This window comes from Lipotes vexillifer, unplaced genomic scaffold, assembly GCF_000442215.2.
Source record: "Lipotes vexillifer unplaced genomic scaffold, Lipotes_vexillifer_v1.1 scaffold1572, whole genome shotgun sequence".
Taxonomy (NCBI): domain Eukaryota; kingdom Metazoa; phylum Chordata; class Mammalia; order Artiodactyla; family Lipotidae; genus Lipotes; species Lipotes vexillifer.
The window spans coordinates 163986-177571 of record NW_006796604.1 but is presented as its reverse complement, the minus strand read 5'-3'; the positions used below and the strand labels follow the sequence as shown (position 1 = coordinate 177571).

At 40.3% G+C, this 13586-nt stretch overlaps 1 protein-coding gene across 1 annotated transcript in view; it reads left to right on the top strand.

Moving 5' to 3' along the window:
- Positions 1 to 13586, top strand: part of MAP7 (microtubule associated protein 7) — a 156023-nt gene that overhangs the window by 87586 nt on the left and 54851 nt on the right. Inside the window, exons 2-3 of the mRNA XM_007468744.1 lie at positions 5547 to 5648; positions 13162 to 13239. Coding sequence (XP_007468806.1) covers positions 5547 to 5648; positions 13162 to 13239 — 180 coding nt within the window. The remainder of the gene's footprint in view (positions 1 to 5546; positions 5649 to 13161; positions 13240 to 13586) is intronic.

Sequence of the window (13586 nt, the reverse complement as noted above, 5' to 3'; positions counted from 1 at the left end):
AAATGTGAAGAAAACTGAAGTGAAGTGGGAAATTAAACCTAGGTTTGTCTCCTGCTGACTCCCATGGGCTTTGATCATTCCTATACAACTTCACATACAATTATGAGGAATTTAAACTGAAAATTTCTCCATCATGTGGGTTAATCAGAAAAGTCATTAGAAGTTACGAGATTGCATTATGTCCTTCTTATCCTGATGCAACTTTCATAAATAATATTGGATAAAACATTTAATAGCTATGACTTAAATGTTACAATACTCCTGGCAGCTATATTAGAATAAATTTTAACTGTCAAGCAAATAAGCAAAAAGATCTCATAAAGCAGAACATTTTAGGTGAAACACACTCTGAATTACCTGAGAGTTACTCTGTGATCTTTATATGTTGTGATTTTAAACCAGTAACATTCTTCAATTGCCAGAGCAGTATTCTGCGGCCAGATTTTCAAATAAGCTATTTTTGATTCAGGTTCTGTGATTCACTAAGAAAGGCTCAGGACTCAGCATACAGTCATACTTGTGGCTAAGATTTATCGTAGCAAGAAGACATAAAGCAGGACAGCACTTGCAGGCCTGCAATGTTGACTTTTTTTCCTGCACGGGTAGATTGAAACTCTGAGATTGAGACAGATGAAGTTGCAAAATTCAACCATTTTTAACTACAGAAATGACAGTTGTGTGCAGTTCAGCCTCTCGTTCTGTCTTCTGCTTTACTCCCCCGAAGTTATGTGTGTAGCCTATGGGGCTGGATTCCACAGAGTCCAACCCATCATACAGAGCTGGGAATTGAGGGCTAATGTTTTGCTGTTTCCCAGCCCACATGCCACCCTTTAAAATGGTGACAGAAGTACATAATTTTCGTGGAGGTCAAGACCACCTATCATTCAGTGAGTTTAAACTCAGCATTGTCCTTAAGGTCGCAGTCGTAAATATCTTGCAAGAGTAAGCGTTTTTACTAAATTAAGCTTTTGTTGGACCAGTTATCTTGATCAATTGAGAGAAGACTCTTCAACCGGACCATCCAGCCAAAAATAGAAACAAAGCAGTAGGAACCCCATGACCTTTACGGGAAGACATTGCGACAAATGCAATGAATGGTAGAGGCTATGGATTACAGAGACACATTGGTGGCACTTCCGGGAACTGCAGAATTTTTACTGGATGAAAGCTCCAAGTGTCTGCTGCCAGCATATTTTGTTGCAGAGTGACTTAGAGGCAGAGTCCCAGACCACAAGGGTGCTTCTCTCCATCCTTCCTCTTGTCTTTAATACACTTACATGTGACACTAATGGAATAAAGCTTTCAAGCTAGCAGGAAGATCAATAAAAATTTTATAAGGCTAGCAAAGACTTATTGAGCATCATAGTATATGGCTTAGTTTTCTTTTTTGAAAAATGAAAGAAAAGAGATTCAAATAAATAATACTGGAAAGTCACTTGCATCATTTTAGAAATGGTATTATTTTTATGGTACATTTAAAAATAGTGTATGTGATCCTACCTGCTAGTTATCTAGGATTTCCAGATTTTTAAATGTTTAAATCTTAAAAATGAATAAATTCCCCTTTTCACTATGTTCTCAAACAGTGAAATTCCCTGCACTTGGTTTAAAAAAAAAAAAACAAAAAAAAAACACCTCAGAAGATTTTATTTTCCTATTATGATTGAGGGTTTTTTTGTTGTTGTTGTTTTGTTTTTTAAGGCTCACACTTACTTAATGTGACGGTAATTTGAAAGGTATTAAATCTCAGAAAACTGTCATCTCTCTAAGCCCCAGAAAGACGGATGATTACCTCTTCCCAAGCCAGGTTGTACCCTGGAAACTGTACCAATAAGTCCCGCAACCTGAGTCCCCCAGGAGATGCGATTGTACCTGAGCTGAAAACCTCTGAAAGCAGCAGCAGAGCCAGACTCTGCTCCCCAGGACCGCTGTCCCCAGTTTGACACAGGTTTGCTTTCCCTGTTAGCGATGAGCAAGCAAAGCCCAGAGGAGCTAGAAACCTGGTTTCCCACATTGGTGTGGGAATAGGGAGAGAGCCTAAAATACCTTCCACCATGTATTGAGCCTTGCAGTGGGCCTGGCAGTCTCATTTAATTTTCACAACTCTGAAAGTGTTTTCCTGCACTGCAGATGGGGAAATGAAGACTGAAAGGTTAAGTGATGTGCGGCCGGTTTACAGCTTCTAAGGGGCAGAGCCAGGTCAACGGACTCCAAAGCACACCTTCCCCACAAACTCAAACACACAGCTACACCTCCGAGTGTGGGAGGCCCAGGACCTTGAGGAAGGGCGTAAACGCTGAGAGAAGGAGGGCTGAATATTTGCTACACACCTCCTATATGCCAACGACCCTGTGAGTTAGGCAGTTTCACCCCCATGTTACCTACTCAGAGAAGTCAAGAAAATTTGAAGGTCACTGAGCTAGTTAGTAGCAGGGCTCACAGCTGAACCCAGGTCTGTTTGAGTTTATCTTCCCTCTTACCATGATAGAGTGTTAACCAAAATGGTTTTTGGAGAAACAAGGACCATTACATTGGTGGAAAGGAAAGACCGATGGAAAAGCAGAAAGCTTTAGACAAATGTTCAACCTAATGGTTAAAAATTAACAGTAGGGCTTCCCTGGTGGCGCAGTGGTTGAGAGTCCGCCTGCCGATGCAGGGGACGCGGGTTCGTGCCCCGGTCTGGGAAGATCCCACGTGCTGCGGAGCGGCTGGGCCCGTGAGCCATGGCCGCTGAGCCTGTGCGTCTTAGAGCCTGTGCTCCGCAATGGGAGAGGCCACAACAGTGAGAGGCCCGCGTACCGCAAAAAACGAACAAACAAACAAAAAAAGTGGGCAGATAGATGTTCAACTAGAGTGGATCTGTTAAAAGTCAGATGTAGATAAATTGGAATTCAAGTAACCAGACCTCCAGTTTAATTGAAATTTATATCTTATAGTTGAGTTTCAAGACAAAGCAAATTACAACCAAAAAACAATAAATAAATAAGCTTTTTATCCGGGATTAATCAAGGATTATTTGGAAAAGTCACTTGCACTGAACATGTGTTTAATCTCCTTCATGGTCTACTGTAACATAATATTTAGCTAGGATTGATGTCTGTTGTCAGGACCTGGGGGCAACTGCAGATATTCAATCACCAGAGACAGATTAAATTATGTCAAATATGCCAAGGCAAGAAAGAAACGAATACATTTGAAATATATTCTAAACAAGTGGTCCTAATTATCTTTCATTTAAGTAAAAATACTAAGTAGAAGATTCCCTTAAACAGCTTACTAGTTAAGGCTTTATTTACTATGTGCTGGAGGTGGCTATATAATAAAAAGAAAATAATAAAGGCATTGCAAATCTGTGTACCCTCCTTTCTGTTCATCTTCTTTATGAGCAGTTTTAAGATTACCTTGCAGAATATGGAAGAATGTTGTTCTATCCATACTGAGCACCAGAGTTCCAATTGAGTCAATTTTTGGTCTTTAGGGGCTACCTCTAAAATTGTGAGACTATAGGCCAATACTAACTAGTATGGACTTTACCTGCCATGTGGTGATGACTGGCAACTTGTTTTTGGCAAGTAGGATGAGAGTGTCTGTTATAGCAATCAGTGTTTATGTTTGAACTTGTATTTAAAGCCAACAAGTTATTTGAAACTGAGCAATTAAACAGTGTTAAACGTACTATGTAAGATGCTTTCTACTGTTTAGTCTGTGGTTTCCTATGCTAGTTAATACTGTATGTAATTGACAGACAGCCATAATTTGGTATATTCTTCATTCAGAGGTAAAAGGTAAATTTAGTAACTTTTTTTTTTAGTACATCTTAGGTGCCATTTTTAAATTTAGTCTTCCTGAAGCATAGCTACTGTCACACCCTTTCAGATTCCAAAACCTTGAACCAGTGAGTCCTGTTTTCTAGTTATTATCCATTTCCCTCAGCCTAATGGAGGAGATAATAAACATGTAACATGTCAGGGATAAGGGCTACAGACAAAGCAGAGTAAGAAGGAGTGGGTGGTAATGAGTGATAGGGGTGCTATTTTAGATAGATCAAGGGGACTCTAATGTTACCTTTGAGCAGAGACCCAGTGGAAGTGAAGGGGAAACCCGTGTTGACATCTGGGGGAAGAACATTTCAGGTACATGCAAAGGCTCTGAGATGGACTAAGTCAGTCAGTATGATCTGAGTATGATGATCTGAGTCAGTATTATCAGAGTAATTAAGGGGGAAAGTGGTGCAAGGTAAAGGCCAAACCATATAGTACCTTGTAGGCCATGGACAGACCTTGAATTTTGCTCTGAGTGGGATGGCGGCTGTTAGACCTTGGAACCGAGGAGTGACATGACTTATGATTCAATGGGATCACTCTGGCTGCCGAGATGAGAACAGACTGGAGGATCAGTGGTGGGGTCAGGGAGACTGGTTAAGAGGATATTGCAGTCACACAGGGAAGAGGAGATCAGAAAGGTAGTGGTAGAGGTGATGTTTTTTAAGGTAGAGCTGTAAGAACTTACTAATGGATCAGATTTTGGGAGTGATTGGAGGAGGGAAATCAAGGACGATTCCAAGGCTCTGGGCCTAATGTACTGGAGGAACGGAGTTGCCTGAATGGATGGGGAAGACTGGGTGGAACAGATTTTTAAGGCAGAGGGTAGGAGGCAGGGAATAACAAGGGCTTGGTTTTTGACATGATTTGTGAGAAGTAGCAAAGATACTTTAAATATCTTTTAAAAATACATTCAAGTCATATGTGTGAAGAACAATTTACCTGAAGGACCCTATTATATAACCAGAGAATTGCCTGATATTTCTGCCCTTCGGTGCCTTCCTAGAGTACATTTCCCTTAGTCTCTTGAATAATCTTTGTTATTGAACATTTGCTAGAGGCGTTTCCAAAATCCTAGTAAATTATTTCCCTGTTTCCCTTTTGGTGACCTGCTTGGTTATGTTCTTGGAATTTTTTGGTTCCTAATGCATGACCTCTGTAAGAACAAAGATCAGAGGCTCTAGATCCCAGTCTTATTTCTTCCCGGTTGCTTTATGTATAAACTGGGACAGCCGGGGTGAACAACTCCATGGACCCTGAACACGCCACCACTGTAGGATTGGTTAGTTGAGCTGAGGCTATTGATTTTTTTTTTTTTTTTTTTTTTGCGGTACGCGGGCCTCTCACTGTTGTGGCCTCTCCCGTTGCGGAGCACAGGCTCCGGACGCGCAGACTCAGCGGCCATGGCTCACGGGCCCAGCCGCTCCGCGGCACGTGGGATCTTCCCGGACCGGGGCATGAACCCATGTCCCCTGCATCGGCAGGCGGAGTCTCAACCACTGCGCCACCAGGGAAGCCCCTAGGCTATTGATTTTTGAATGTGTTCTTCCCACTGAACAGTGTGCTCCTTGAGGGCAGGGGTTGTTGGCTGCTTAATCTTTATATTTCCTGAATCTAGCCTAGCACTTGATACAAGGGTTAACAGTAAATGTTGAATATGTGAATGTTTCTGAATAAATTTTAAGAAACTAAGTATGTCTTTTCTCTTTTGTCTCATTTGCATAGCGCCTGATGGCAACAAAGTGCAAGATAAGAAAACCGCGGCCTCCAACAGGCCTTCTTCTGCTATTTCAGGACAAAATAGCAACCACACAGGAAATAAACCAGGTACTATTCATTGCCTTTGCTGTGGAAAAAGGAAGCTTAACCCAAAGGGCTTAGCCATGGTAGAATTTAGGAGAGCTTGGTTTCAGTCCTGCCACCAAAACACACACTCAGACTGACTCGTATGAATATGTCAGAGAACCTCTCACGCCTTGATTTTCTCTCTTTAAAATGGAGATTCAAGGCTATGCCCTACTTACCTCTCAGAATCATTTTGACAGTCAGTGAGATGGTGTATGTGAATGCACTGTTTACTGTCAAGCAGTGTATAAGAGGAAATAATTTTGCCATTCTGCCTGAAATGATAGATATGACACAATTTTCTGTACCTGTATGCCCAGCATTGTTGCACATCTCTTTTGTGACTTTTTCAAAAACCACTTAAGGAAATCATTACACACAGCATAGCTAGTATAGAATGATGTTTTTGTTCTCCATTCCCTGCAACGATTGTACACCTACACAGTAATTTCATCTAATAGCCTGTGATTCATGGTCTGTTCCACTCAGTGATACGACGAAGCAAGCACTCTGTAAACATAATACAAACAATTGAATAGACAATGCAGTTGCTTCCAGGTATCCAACAACCATTGTGTGGTCCTTGGGAGAGACTAACTTACAGTCTGATGATAAGAGACAGTCAAAGGAAGATAAAGGCAAATTGAACACCCCATGAGGTTCTTGGAAGCGTACTTCTTGCTGCATCCAAGGCCAAAGTCACTCAAGAAAAGTGAATCAGTGAGAATAAAGATGGAAATAACTGTACCTAGCCCCATAGAAAACATTCCCTATTGCACCTAGTTTTGTGGGGCTTTTTTTCCCATGTGGAAAATGTCTTGAACAGAGAAGGTAAATCTAGCTTGTCATTTAGGAGAGAAATAACCAGTACTATTGCAGGTATCGCGTGAGTAACCATTAGTGGCAAATGATGTGTAGTTTCAGTGGAGTTTTTATTTGTAGGCTAAGATTTCCCCATTTAGCCAGTTTGCATTTTCATTCATTTATCCATCCATCTATCCACCCAAAGCCCAGCTACCATCTAATGTTTATTGAGTAGTTGCACTATGACTGGGACTGTGAGAGATACTGTATGAGCAAATCAACAGGGCCCCTGTCCTCATGCAGCTTGTTCTAGTGGACTTTTGTTCCTTATACTCCAGTGAGCATCCTTGTAGAAGTAGAAGCTCTTTAGCATGAAAATCCCGTTTGTTTTACCATGAGAATTGAACATAGCTAAATGGTTTGTACTGGTTTTCCCTTGTTCTCCCCATCAACCATTGCTTCTAATTCCTACATTCTTTACTGTGCAATTTATACTTTTATATCCCGATAACTTGTTTATTTATCTGGTGCTAGTACCGTATAGGTAGTAGGGAAATATTATTAAAAGACATAATTCCTACCCTCTAGCTGACAGTATGGTGGAGTAAACCAGTATATGAATAAATCATTCTAACACAGTGTTTCCATTATCAGAAGAGACATATGCAGAGTGCATAGAAATATAGAGGCCAAAAACATCTTTTCTGCTCCAACTGGCCATCTCTTTATAGAGCCATTTGATTTATGTTGCCAGAGTCAAGTTCAGTGAGGAGACGTTTCATTTCAGGTTACATCTTTTAAGTATCCTTGAGTCTGCTTTCTTGTGTATACACATAGCAAAGGTGCATAGAAGACTCTTATTTTTAAAACCACCATGTTATCTTCCTGAGTATCTCTGAAGGTGACATAAGCGGTTCCAAGTTGGAGTTCCAGGCTTGAGTAAAACCTTTTGATTTTATGGGATATGAGTCACAGGAATGTCTGTCTAAAGCAGTTTTTGTTGATTTTCTTACTGTAGGAACTTAAAAAGAAAAGAAGCACATGCTGTTTGGGGGATATTTTGAGTATTGCCCTAACCAGATGCAAGTATCCTAACAATGAAAAAGGGTCCCTTTTTATCCAGTAAATTTTAGTTAAATTTCTTGCCCTCCTTTACTGTCTGATACTTATGCTCTAGAACATCTCTGATTTAGAAAGCATCTGTTCACATTCAAATTGTTAATATTTTACTTTTAAAACATGTAATGGAAGGTCCTCATGGTGTTTTATGAATATGTGCACACTATGTGTCTTGTGTTATCCAAGAGGGAAGGGTACTCTCAGCTGTGACTACTTGAACCAAGTCCAAAAGAGACACTTTGTAAAGTTACAAAGTCTGTTTATGACTGCGGTTAACTGAGGAAGAGCGAGATGCTTCTTCAGAGCTCCATCAGCTGCCTCCAAATGGTAAAAGTTTTGTTTGTTTGTTTTTTAGCAGATGTAAGCTTTTATATATAGAATTTCCTGGATAAACAGCAATGTCCTACTGTATAGCACAGGGAACGACATTCAATGTCCTATGATAAACCATCATGAAAAAGAATATTAAAAAAAGTGTATACATGTATAAATGAATCACCCTGCAGTACAGCAGAAATTAACACAACACTAAATCAACCACACTTCAGCAAAATAAAGTTGTCTGTGTATGACCTAAAATCAAGCCTTGGACTCCACTGTTCCACCCACTTTGGGAAACACCAAGCTTACGTTATTCTCCTTCTGTAACACCCTCCTCCCATCCCATCCACACTTCTTAAAGCCAAGTGTGTCTCTGGCGATCCTTCTCAGTTGCCACATCCCCTGTGAAACTTTTACTGAGAACGAGCTGCGAATTTTCTTCCCACGCATTCCCTCTGCGCTTCGAGCGATTATTTCTTAGAGGACTCATTTCACCTCATCCTTGATTGTAACCCAAGTGGTAAAAGTTTGACCTGATTAGAAGAGGAAATTGCATTTTCTTCATGAACTACTGTGCACGTACCTGAGAAGAGCAGAAACTCCAGTTTATTAAAAATGCCTCTTAATTCCTATCCCTCTACTATTCCCCACCACAAGTCTTTAGAAGAGCCAGGAGAACTTTCTTCTTATAAATAATAAATAAATTTCCCTCGTGGAGGAAAACATGACTTGTAATCTTCCAGCCGTTTTCTGATTCTAATGACTCTGTAGATGCCATGCTGTGAAAAGCGGGGACAGGATTGAGTTAAAGATGGGATTTTAAGCCCTAACTCTGACACCTAACTGTGCCACCTTCCTTAGTCACATGCATTTATTTCCTTCAGTTTTCTCATTTGGAAAATAGGCACAATAACTCTTCATTGAATGACTAGCTGCTTGGCTAACTCATAGGATTATTGTGAAGAATAAACTGATAACATATATGGAAGTCCTTGTAAAATGCAAAGCCCTAACAGAAGCAGTTTACTGTATAAACAGTAGTGGTTCAGATAGGAGTCAGGGTCTAGTGAGTTCTTGGAAAAAAGCCTTGTCAAAGTGAGTTGATTTTCTTGATCTTTGAGGGTCACTCTTTAGTTCGGATTTTTGCAGAATAGTCCAGGTTTACACACGTCGCCACAGACAGACTCTTACCAGCACGCCATTTCACTTTTAAGAGTGCCCTCATTTGGGTGGTCCCTCTACTTTGCAATCATCACAGGTAGGAGGTTGGATGCAGAGTGTAGCTGCAAGCTTACCGCCAGCGAAATCCTATTTCTCTTAAAACTTCTCCATCTGAGAATAAGTAACCCAGTTCTATTCTAACAATGTTAGATCTGTTGGGAAACAATGTGAAATGTTCGTGATGTCAACTCATTTTCTATACCTTCATTCTGTTCCAGAGAAAAGTGACATGAAGGTAGAAATGAGAGGGAGACAAAAATTACAGAAAATTCACTATTTACTTGGAATTATTCAGTTGTATTTTTTCTTTCTGAAATCCTACCTTTAAAGATCATTTTTTTAATCAGTTTTTAGTTATTAAATCTTAAAATTGTAATCGCTAGTATTTACATTTTTAAAAGTCTGTTGTCAACTACAAGACTGGTATGAGATTGCCCCAGTAGTGAAGGTTGATGGAAGTGTACTGGCTCTGAAAGTTAGCTAAAGCTGTTGGCTCATTTGTTTATTCATTCTCTCTCTCTCTCTCTCTCTCTCTCTCTTTTTTTTTTTTTTTTTGGCCGTGACCTTGGCATGTGGAGTTCTTAGTTATCTGACTAGGGATTGAACCCACGCCCCCTGCATTGGAAGCACAGAGTCTTAACCACTGGACAGCCAGGGAAGTCCCCTCATTCATTCATTTAATAAGTACTTATCGAATGCCTTCCTTCCTGTCAGGTATAGTCCTAGGCATGGGGAATATAACAATGAACAAAACTGACCAGGCTCTCTGCTCTTCCCTACCTGCATTCACAGCCATCTGTCATCGGTCACAGGGTGTTTATTAACATTCTAGTATCAGAGTGGCTTTTTATTAATGTGACCAGAAGGGCGGAAACAGAATTCAAACTGAATACCTTCTTCACTCTACAGTATTTTCTATTGCCAGGTCCCCAAACCAACCGAAATTGTCTAGCATATCATAGTCAGTATGCATCTTATACTTTAGAAATGTGTTGCATTTGTTCTCAACTTCCTCAAATCTAATTCTAAATAAATACTGATTGAGATCAGTACTGAAGTGATAAAGGTGGCCAGTGGGAATTATCCGACTCTTAAGCATTGCCCTTATTTATAGTTTTTATTGATATATCTGCATAGAACTGTATACAGCCTGTTGTTGTATACAGTTGTTACCAGACAGGATACAGTTTGTGAAGAGTGTAATTTTCATATGAAATGATACCATAGAAATCAGAGGTAAACTGTGACCCCTCTTGCATTGCTCTTTTCCAACTATGCATCTAAAAGGCAAGCAAGCATTCCATTGCATAACTGAGTATTGCCTCATGACTGCAGGAACATCAGTTATTGACTTAGAGTTCTCAGGGTTGGTTTGGATGGAAGAAGGTAGGTGAGGATGAGTGTGTGTGTCCCATACGTTGTTATTAAAACCTGCTTTTCAAAATTTTGTGTGAAATTTGGCAAGTACTTGAAAGTAAGGTAGAAATGTCACATATCCATATTCCATGAACAAAATCTGACTTTATAGACTCTGTTTTACAGACTTTCTATAATGTGCTTATGTGGCTTTTATAAATAAAGTTGGTTTTCAAGTTTCATAATAAAATCAAAGTTTTCATGAGGGAGTAAAACCTCATTATTTAAGGGCTTCTTTTAAGCAATAAGTAATTGTCGGAAGTCTTTCTTCTAACTTCATTTTGGCTTTTGTTCTCAGATCATTTTTTCTTCAAAATACCATTTTGCTATGGCTGTCATTTCCAAAAACAAATGACAGCAGAACTCCCCCGTCTGTGATCCTTAACAAAGTGCCTGAGGGGAGTCCACGTGCCCCTCTTCTTGTGTCAGAGGAAAACCTTTTGGGACCAGAGGCCACATTTTTCTACATAAAAAATATTTGAGACCTCATAAATGATTAGTAAATCTGGGAAATAATTATCATAATGAGTATGAGATAGTGAGGGATTCATATTGTGAATTTTTTGAAAAAGCATACCTTAAAGCAAAGGAAAAGCATAAAATATCATCGCCTGGTTCTGCCCATGATGCACACTGCCAGGTTTATGCAGCTCCTAATGTGCTTTTAGACAGCTTTTTTTTTTTTTTTTTTTTTTTTTATGTGGTACGCGGGCCTCTCACTGTTGTGGCCTCTCCCGTTGCGGAGCACAGGCTCCGGACGCGCAGGCTCAGCGGCCATGGCTCACGGGCCCAGCCGCTCCGCGGCATGTGGGATCTTCCCGGACCGGGGCACGAACCCGCGTGCCCTGCATCGGCAGGCGGACTCTCAACCACTGCGCCACCAGGGAAGCCCCTAGACAGTTTTTATTTCCCTTAAATGTACAAATTCCGTGACGTTTAAGACGCATTTGGGATGCAAGTCCTTTAAGTCTGTTGATGAAGCTCTGCCAGTTGTCTCTAAAGTATTATTCCAGTAGGTTTCTATTTTTAATAAGAGATCTTAAAATTGTGATGTTAATTAAGTAGCAGGGAAAATAAAGCTGATTTTAAGTGTAATTATCATCATCATCATTATTATTATTACTATGCTTTTCATTTTATTTAGTAACAGGCAGAGTGAGTGTATTCATGTGACCCTCTGCTGGAAACTCCTCGGTGGCATCTCACTCAGAGCATAGTCCAGAGTCCTCACCAGGCCCCCAGGTCTCTGGCCCCATCACTTACTGATCTCACTCTGCTGCAGTGGCTCAGATCTTCATATCGTTTCTTGAATACCTTAGGTACTCCTAACCTCAGGGCCTTTGCACTTGCTTTTCCTCTCTTGGAATATCTGCATGGGTAGCTCCCTTACTTCCATCAGGTTTTTACACATAAAAGCTTCCATCACAATTAGACTTCCCTTGGCACCTATCCAAAATGTCAGACCTCCCCTTCCTGCCATTTCACAATCCCCTTGGCTGCTTTGCTATCTCCTTAGCGTTTATCGCAGCCTAACATTTTATATATCGCCCCTTTTTTCACTCTCTATATTTTACTTATTTATTCTGTAAATTTTCCCTAAGCAAACCCCATTTGGGCAAAGATTTCTGTCTTTTTTGTTAATAGCTCTCTTTTCAGCACATACAACACTGCCTGGTGCACAGTAGATATTCAGTGTGTTCAGTAAATGAATGAATTTATTGAGATTTATCAAGTGCTAGGCACTGTGCTAACACTGTTACAAGCATTATTTTATTTAATCCTTACAATGATGTGAGATAGATAGATTCTATTTTATCCTCATAGGCCGTAAGTGAAAAACCCATGAACCCCATATCGTAGCTTAAGGCTTAGAGAACTGGGTGAGTAATTCGGCCAAATCTCACAGCAAGTGAGTGGCAGAACCGGAAGTGATCTCATGCCCATCTGACTCCAGAGCTGGGCTGTTCACATCTATCTGGTGAACATCTATTTAGTATAATAAATTCACTTAGGAGTCTATGTGTTGTTAAGGAACAGGCTTTTTAAAGCATAAAAACAATAGAGGTTCAGTAGCTTAGGAACACAAAACCTCATATATATTGTTTGATAAATACAAGCCAAAGGCACAGTTATGTTTTACACAAATTTTTTTTGGGGGGGGGGCTGTGTGTCTTTTTATTTTACTTTATTTTTTTGAGTTTTATTGAGATATAATTGACATACAGCATCAATTAAACTGTGTAAGTTTAAGGTGTACAGCATAATGACTTGACTTTATATTGTGAAATGTTTATCTCAATGTGTTTAGTTAACATCCAGCATCTTATACAAAAAAAAAAAAAGAAATGGGTTTTTTCCTTGTGATGAGAACTCTTAGAATCTAACCTCTTATGTAATATTTTTAAATAGAAGATAATACTTGGAAATTCTCAGGAAAATTATAATAAAGTGTATCACTGAAAGTATAGTTACATGTACTAATTGTTGTCATGTTACTATACATAAGATGTAGTAATATTTCATTCATCAGATTTACTGGACAAAAAGATATTTATCAGTGTATATCGTTTCTTAAAATCTGCCCCTCTTCTCATTTTTTTTTTCTCCTTTTCAGACCCTCCACCAGTGCTGCGCGTTGACGACCGGCAGCGGCTGGCGAGGGAGCGGCGTGAGGAGCGGGAGAAGCAGCTAGGTATCTGCAGCCCTCGCTTGATCTTTCAAGGACACCGTTGTTGAAATGTTACTTTTTTCCCCTCGAGGATGATGGACAGACATCACTCTAATACGCATGCTTTCTAGCATGCCTTTATGAGTTTTGCAGATGGATTGGGAAACAGAATTTAGTATGTTGATATAAACATAGAACTAGGGCTTTCCTGGTGGCGCAGTGGTTGAGAGTCCACCTGCCGAGGCAGGGGACGCGGGTTCGTGCCCCGGTTCGGGAAGATCCCACATGCCGCGGAGCGGCTGGGCCCGTGAGCCATGGCCGCTGAGCCTGTGCGTCCGGAGCCTGTGCTCCGCAACGGGAGAGGCCACAAC